The 8,625-nt window shown below is 37.8% G+C and overlaps 1 protein-coding gene across 3 annotated transcripts in view; it reads right to left on the bottom strand.

The window, feature by feature from the left end:
• Positions 1–1,226: 1,226 nt before the first annotated feature.
• The window catches only part of mthfd1b (methylenetetrahydrofolate dehydrogenase (NADP+ dependent) 1b), an 81,155-nt gene continuing 73,756 nt past the window's right edge, over positions 1,227–8,625 (bottom strand). For 2 of the 3 annotated variants that reach the window (XM_059520833.1, XM_059520836.1), the window contains 2 exons: positions 1,803–1,902; positions 1,227–1,709 (listed from right to left, as the gene is read on the bottom strand). In XM_059520833.1, coding sequence (XP_059376816.1) covers positions 1,813–1,902 — 90 coding nt within the window. In that variant the 3' untranslated portion in view covers positions 1,227–1,709; positions 1,803–1,812. The remainder of the gene's footprint in view (positions 1,710–1,802; positions 1,903–8,625) is intronic. The other variant, XM_059520835.1, reaches the window with a different exon arrangement.

Raw genomic sequence — 8,625 nt, 5'->3', positions numbered from 1 at the left:
TCCTGTCAATCATACACGAGGTGTCAACCAATTATACGGTATGAGGGAGGGGCCAAGACATCACACACACACACACACACATGCAGTGTCAAACTCGGAGAAGAGGAGAGGAAAAACACAACAGCTTTTGAAAACAAAACAAAAGCAGGAAAGTGAGTCAGAAGCACAGCAGCATTTGGAATCATTTTAATGATCTTCAGCCCCTTGCATTTCTGAATGCAAATCTCTCATAAAATTAAAATATGATCAGCATTGTGTGTGTGTTCATGCTAGTTATACAAAACATAACTATTGAGATAGTTCATGCTGACTATATAACATGCCAAAAAAGAGGGACCAGTTTAATCCTCAGTTTAATTCAGTTATTTATTTTTCTTTAATATGGGTTCTATTATGTTGTTCAGATTCAGATTGTATTTGTTTTGTAATGTTGTTTTCTATACATTCAAAAGTTGTAATTTAAATGCAAATGTTTAATAGTATTCTTTTTTCATAACAAGGGGTTATTATGCTTATTATTATTAGTGCCATTGCCTTGGCAAACCTTAGTTTCTGTAAATGCAACACATTTTAGACCGTTTCAGTTCAAATGAATTAGACAGGTTGGATTATAGATCTTAGACTCAAAACATTTAGTGTAACAATTTAATTTTATTTTCAGATATTAATGTAGCACAGATATGCATATGATTCATATATAGCAAATGTATAATAAGATACATAATTGTAAACAAGTTCATCTTTTCTGTGCAAAAATAAATATGTATCGAACTAAATTTAACTACTTATTTTAGTACTGTGACTTGACTTGAAACTGATCAGGAATTGACTTGCTTAGGGTGAACCCTTAACTTGACTTGCTTGATTTATATGAACTGTGACTTGAGACTTGACTCGAGACTTGATGGTTAAGGCTTGAGACTTGCTTGGACTTGACCCCACCTCTGGGCTGTATAAATACGTAAGATAAACTGAACGTTAGATCCTTCAACTATATTTTTTGTGTGCGTGTCAAACGTAAGTTTATTGAATCTCAAATGATCTTAGCACTTAATTTAGGTAACTACAAGTACTAAAGTGAAAAATTAAAAACAGGAATGAAATCTCTTCCATGAATGTTTCTCCTAGATGATAACGAGACTAAATAGAAAGTAAATGGAGACTTTTTGTAAAACGATTTCTTTTCAGATTTTTATTGTAAGGAAAACATCCCAAATCAGAAACCGTCGTTACAAACACAGATTAAGTATACTGTATCTGAGGCTCAGAAACAATTTGTTTGAATTTTGTATTCACAAGGTAAATGCATTCAAACAGAATCAAAAATATGTATCTGACAAATGTTAGTATAGACTTAGGTTTTTTTCTCAAAGTCAGTTTTTACTCTCGTTTGGCACTTGACAAGTGAAAAAGAAATGTTAATAGAAACCCTATAAATTGAAAACCGTTATTAACAAATAGCACAAAATTAGTTCAGAAATGACAATTAATAAAGAAAAAAAAATTTACTTTTGGAATTATTTTTTTTGCTCGGTGTAGTGTAGTGTAGTTTAATACAAATATTCAGACAAAGGAAAATAGACAAATGTTATAGATCAGAATATCAAAAGTTATGACAGCACATCTGTTCTGTTAGAAATAACAACCTCTGATCGAAGAGGAAATTAAAGAGGGTCTTTAATCCAGTGTGGACTGCCACAACCTGTAATCTTAAATGAGAAAATAATTAATTACAGCTGTATTAAAATATGTAAAAGATACAGGCACAATGAATTACATTTAAAAAACAGATTAATACATACCCCAAAAAACTTAAAAAAGTCCATGAACCTCTCCACTCTCAGTGTCGAGATCTATGTCATAAAAACATGGACGAGTAGGAAGGCCAGGAATCGTTGGCATCTGCAAAAAATAAAAATAATAATAATGAAAGTAAGAACTTTAATATTAAATGGTATTAATCACAGTTACTACTCTCTTTTTTATGTTCAGGTGCTGGTCATATTAATTAGAATATCAAAAAGTTGATTTCACTAATTCCATTCAAAAAGTGAAACTTGTATATTATATTAATTCATTACACACAGACTGATATATTTTTAATGTTTATTTCTTTTAATTTTGATTATTATAATTGACAACTAAGGAAAATCCCAAATTCAGTATCTCAGAAAATTAGAATATTGTGAAAAGGTTCAATATTGAAGGCACCTGGTGCCACACTCTAATCAGCTAATTAACTTAAAACACCTACAAAGGCCTTTAAATGGTCTCAGTCTAGTTCTATAGGCTACACAATAATGGGGAAGACTGCTGACTTGACAGTTGTCCAAAAGATGACCATTGACGCCTTGCCCAAGGTGGACAAGACATAAAAGGTCATTGCAAAAGACGCTGACTGTTTACAGAGCTCTGTGTCCAAGCACATTAATAGAGAGGCGAAGGGAAGGAAAAGACGTGGTAGAAAAAAAATCAGGGTTCCCACGAGTCCTGGAAAACCTGGAAATCCTGGAATATTAATGACCAATTTTCCAGTCCTGGAAAACACATGGAAAATGGGAGAAAACCTAGATTGTCCTGGAAAAAATTTTGTTGTCCTGGAAAATTATTACTTTTAAATGTTCTTGATGATTAAAGAATTGGCCGACAACTGGTTGAAACAATTAATGTAACAGAAAGCGCTCTGTTCAGGGATGCTGAGTTTTGACACGTGAGCTCACGCTGTTTAAGCCCCCTGTGACGTATGATGCGGTCTCGTGTTGGCGGTTTTCAGGTGCTAGAAATTAAGTGCTCGAATGTTTGCAGCAAATGTTCACTGGAATGCAGGTAATATTTAATTATATGTTAATATTATTGTAAAGTAATTATTTTAATACGCATGTGCAAGGGGTCTGCATGGCGAATTACAGCATGAGTGACGGCATTTGCCTGAGAAAAGGTTATCTTATGGCTTGACTGGTTCACGTTTGCGTGAACAACCAATGAACGTCTGCGATCTGAAGCGGGAAAAACGTTCCTTTGTCTCTGGGGAACCACCCCCTCGCGTGAGTTATAGCTGACAGAATTGAACATTTTTCTTAAGATTGTATTTCTGAAACGATGCATCTTTTTGTAATTTGTCGTCGAGATTCGACACAGTCGGATTTTTACGATTATAAAGATACCAGAACTGACATATATAACTGATAGAAACACGACGTTACATTCATATGCAGAATTACACACATTTAAAGTTTGATTAACACCATAAAACTGCAGATACTCCAATTTATATGGGGAAACATCTACTGCACAATACTCAATACATTTAGAATACATTGAGAAGATAAAAGGGTACTATTCTCTTTTCTAAGAGTTAGCTTTCCTGTCCTGTTTCCCATAGGTCGTAAAGTTTTATGATCTGGTCAGGAGTAGGGTTACAGAATCATGACTCTTATTTGAGAACATTAAATTAGGAGAAGCATTTCCAATTTACAAGTCAGCAACTTATAATCCTCGCATAACAGGATTAACCATTCTATGCAACACACAAACCTATTCAAAATACATATTATTAAGGACTTACATAAAGAGCGTAAAGAAAAGTTTGTGTGTGTGTTTAGGAATGTGGGTGTTTTGTTTCTCCTTTGAGGCTGCTCACGTGACTGTGGAATTTCTCGTCCAGAGTGTCGTAAATAATTTAAATCCAGCCAGACTGGCGCCAGGCATTTAGTTTAGAGAGAGTTGGGTTTATATGCCTGAATTCAAAATCTAGAAGCTTTGGGTTTGCATTGTTTTAGATTCAACGAACCGTTATTCATTAGTTCAGAACCAATTAATCGATGAACTGCAAATCCGTTACAGAGGTATCAGGAGATGTGCAAAGGACATATTGCAAGTTTTGCAAGAAATCCTTTGATGTTGGTAACCTGGGTCTCTCGGCACTCAAAGAGTCATGAACGAGGACAAGGCCATGTAAAGGTTGCTACACAAATGAAAAAGGAGACAAAAATTACACATTTTCTCAGAGAAATTACTTCTGAAGGCAGAGGACAGGACATTTGCAGACAAAGCAAAGACTTACAGGTAACCACTGTAGATGTAGAAAGTGGCTGTCAACAAGGCAGCTCAACACGGTCAAAGTTCTTTTCAAGCCAAGCTGTGCTTGAAGCTGAGATTCGTTGGGTAATCAAAATGGTCAGGTCACACTACTCATTCAACTCCAGCTCTGATGTGTCAGTCATTTTTAGTCAAATGTTCCCAGACAGTGAAATTGCCAAACGGTTTGCATGTGGTGCAACAAAATCTGCTTACCTTTTATCCTTTGGCTTGTGCCCATATTTCAAAGTGGATCAAAAGATGTTAGGAAGGCACAATGTTATGTTGTGTCATTTGATGAATGCTTGAATAAAGTGACACAGAAGGAACCGATGGATATTCTTGTCCGTTACTGGTGTGATCGTGAAGAGAAAGTAGCTGTGCGCTATTTTGATTCAGAGTTTATGGGACATACTCAGGCAGAGAAACTTTTGGAGAAAATTAAGAAAACCCTCTCACCACTTGATCCCAAGAAGCTCCTGCAGATCTCAATGGATGGCCCTATGGTCAATTGGAAATTCTTGAAGCCGTTTCAAGAAGACAAGAGCCAATCAGACCCTGATGCATCAAAGTTGCTAAATTTGGGAAGCTGTGCTTTGCATGTTGTGCATAGAAGCTTTCAAAGTGGAGAGAAAGAAACAGGTTGGAAGGTGGGAGATGTTCTGAGGCCTCTTTGGCAGTTGTTCCATGACTCACCAGCCAGACGTGAGGATTTCATTGAGATGGCCAAAACATCAACATTTCCTTTGAAGTTCTGTGCTCATCGATGGGTAGAAGACTTGGCAGTTGCAGAGAGAGCAATCGAAATTTGGCCCGCAGTGCAGACGTACATCAACAGCCACAGGAAACTTCCGAAAAGTAAAGTTCCATCATCAGCATCATACTGCACAGTAAAGGAGGCTACTGCAGACCCTCTTTTTGTTGCCAAGCTCCATTTTTTTGCATTTGTTGCTAGACCGCTGTAGCCATTTTTGGAAAAATTTCAGACCGATGCTCCAATGGTCCCTTTTTTAGCAAAGGAGCTACAGTCAACCATGAGAGACTTGCTATCATGCTATATCAAAAGGGAAGAACTGGAAAAGTTAAAGACACCTCTCGACCTGCTGAAACTAGATCTTCAAGACAAAGCAAACCATGTATCACTCAAACAGCTTGACATTGGATTTGGTACAAAGCAAGCTTTAGAAAAAGCATCTGAAAACCTCAAGGAACATCCTGTGAAAATTCAGCTGTTCAAAAAATAATGTGTCTCCTTCCTTTACAGTACAAAATGTTTTTAATACACGTCTACACACACCATAAAGCAGAATTCCAAAATTTTGCTTATACTTCCAGGCTGCACAAGTTTCTTGGAAATCTTGTCAGTGGCAGAACAGAATATACAGCCTTGTGGGACATGATTAAACATCTGCTCACACTCTCTCATGGACAAGGAGCAGTGGAACGAGGATACTCTATCAACAAAGACATGTTAGTTGAAAACCTTAAGGAGAGGTCTCTCGTAGCACTGTGCATGGTTCAGGATGCAATGGCAGGACAGCCACTAGATGAAGTCCTGCCAAGAGTTATTGATGCACACTGCAAAGGAGCAAGGATGAGATATGTGCAGTACTTGGAGGATGAAAAGAAAAAGAAAGACCAAACTTGCAATGAGAGGAAAAGAAAAGACCTGCTCCAAGAAATTGCAAATGTCAATGCAAAAAGACAAAAAATAATACATAGCATTGAAACCATGCAGAAAGAGGCAGATGAAATGGCCGTCAGGGCAGAGAGAAAGCATGACTTCACCTTACTGTCAAAATCAAATGCCTATCGCAAAAGTGTCGCAGACAAAAGTGAGGAGTTAACAGCTCTAAAACAAAGCTTGGAAAAGTTGCAAGAGAGTTTGAGCCAACTCAAACAGTAAAAAAAATTCACAAGGATACTGTGGAGCTTAATGCAGTAAACATTTTGGACAGACATTTATTTGTTGTTTAGTCTGTTTGGGACAGATGCTTTTTGCAAAAACATTTTTTATAATGCCTTTTATTTCTTTGGAGACTGCAGTTGGGGGAAGAGGGAAGGGGAAGCTTAACAGGAAGGGCCTAGGCAGTCGTTATAATGTGTTCATTAAATTAAAGTGTAGAGTTTACCTTCAGAAGCTCTGTGAGTGTGAGCGTGTGTGACCAAATGGTCCCCACAAGGATAGTATAACCTGAGATAATCTACATTGTGGGGACCAGCCAGCAGTCCCCATGGGGCAATTGGATTAATAAACATACTAAATGTTTTTTTTGAAAATGTAAAAATGTCAAAGGTTTTCTGTGATAGTGTAGGGGGATAGAATATACAGTTTGTACAGTATAAAAACCATTATGTCTAAGGAGATTCTCTAGCAGGATAGTGAACCAGACGTGTGTGTGTGTGTGTGTTTATTTGGTGCATTTCTGATTTTATAGTTGGGTTATAGCCATAAATTGTATGCTTTTTTTAAGAGAGGAGAGAGGAATATATTACTTTAGGCTGTGATTATGTGATTCTTATATTTTATTCCCATCATTATGAAATTTGAAATGTCCTGGAAAAGTCCTGGTAAATGATCTGTGAAAAAGAGTGTGAACCCTGAAAAAGTGCACAAGCAATAGGGATAACTGCACCCTGGAGAGGATTGTGAAACCAAACCCATTCAAAAATGTGGGGGAGATTCACAAAGAGTGGACTGTAGCTGGAGTCAGTGCTTCAAGAACCACTATGCACAGACATATGCAAGACATGTGTTTCAGCTGTCGCATTCCTTGTGTCAAGCCACTCTTGAACAACAGACAGCGTCAGAAGCATCTAAACACAAAAAGGACTGGACTCCTGCTGAGTGGTCCAAAGTTATGTTCTCTGATGAAAGTAAATTTTGCATTTCCTTTGGAAATCAGGGTCCCAGAGTCTGGAGGAAGAGAGGAGAGACACACAATCCACTAGTGCTGGGCGGTTTGAGCAAAATTGTATCTCGTGTTTTTTTTCAAAATTATACCGGTTTTCCGGTTTATGACGTTTTTTTTGTTTTTTTTTCATGCATAACAAGGTGTACAATACATTTTCTGCTGGTTGATATTCCAAGACGTGCTTGTGGCTAAGGTGCTGGAGCAAATTGCTCGTGTTGCCGCCTTTGGCGACAATTTTAGCCCGACAGCACTTGCATAAAATGGATGTTTGGTCGACGTCGGATTTTTGGAAACCAAAAACCTCCAAACAACAGACCAGGCTCCTCTTTTTGGCTGTAACGCCTGTTTCACACATAATCTGGCTGCAGTGCATATGCAGTCCACAGAACGGACTCATGCTTTCATACAGGACGCGTTTGCAGGTCCGCTACTGATCTGTGTCAGTTTAGTCCACAAATACAAAATTTCTTCATTGTTTTGATTTCATATGTAAAAAAACCAAAAAAAAACAATGATATATATATATATACATATATTTTTTTTTCTTTTTTTTTCTGCATTGTAAGTCTCATCACAGATCAGTAACAATCTTTCATATAGACATTAGTTTAAACTCAATAAATATAAACAACGCATTCATGCATTTTACTTCTAGGTTTGTATAATAAGCTGCTCAAGCAAGCGGCAAAACATTTAAACAATAAATAGCCTACTTTTCTTGTTAAAATATTTAAAATTAAAACACCACAGACAGAAACAGTCTCGTGCATTTTGCATTTAAATCTTTATCACAAGCAATCCCACGGGTCTTAATGAACTTTGTTTTTCTGCTTCCATAAGTGAACATATATATAGTTTTCCTCCTTTATCTAAAAGTGCTCTTTTTCTTGTTTTAAACCTAGCCAAAAACCCATGTGACTGTGTTTCCATGTCAATCTACGTTCACTTTTCCCGCGAACAATGTGCTTTCACTTTAATTCGGCGCCTGCAGCACAGCAAAAATAGACTCTGTACATTAACAATCGCTGCACTGATGCAGACGACGCACCGCTCCTTGAACGCGCTGATGGACCGCAACCTCGTGCAGCTGAAATCCCATAATACGCACTGCAGGGTCCGTCTGAAACAGTGTCGCTCGGCCACGGCGCAGCATAACGTTCATTCCGAATGCGGAGTAATTAAATACACCGGTATGGCGGTATATTCCAAATTAACATCATAACGAAAATATACACCAGTTTTCGGTATGAACCGGTTTACCGCCCAGCACTACAATCCACGTTGCTTGAGGTCCAGTGTAAAGTTTCCACAGTCAGTTATGGTTTGGGGTGCCATGTCATCTGCTGGTGTTGATCCACTGGGTTTTCTGAGGTCCAAGGTCAACGCAGCCATATACCAGGAAGTTTTAGAGCACTTCATGCTTCCTGCTGCTGACCAACTTTATGGAGATGCAGATTTCATTTTCCAACAGGACTTGGAACCTGCACACAGTGCCAAAGCTACCAGTACCTGGTTTAAGGACCATGGTATCCCTGTTTTTAATTGGCCAGCAAACTTAACCTTAATAACAGACCCTAACGCCATAGAAAATCTTGTATTGTGAAGAGGAAGATGTGATATGACAGACTCAACA

Source organism: Carassius carassius, chromosome 32 (genome assembly GCF_963082965.1).
Source record: "Carassius carassius chromosome 32, fCarCar2.1, whole genome shotgun sequence".
Classification (NCBI taxonomy): domain Eukaryota; kingdom Metazoa; phylum Chordata; class Actinopteri; order Cypriniformes; family Cyprinidae; genus Carassius; species Carassius carassius.
This window is presented reverse-complemented; position numbering and strand designations above follow the sequence as displayed.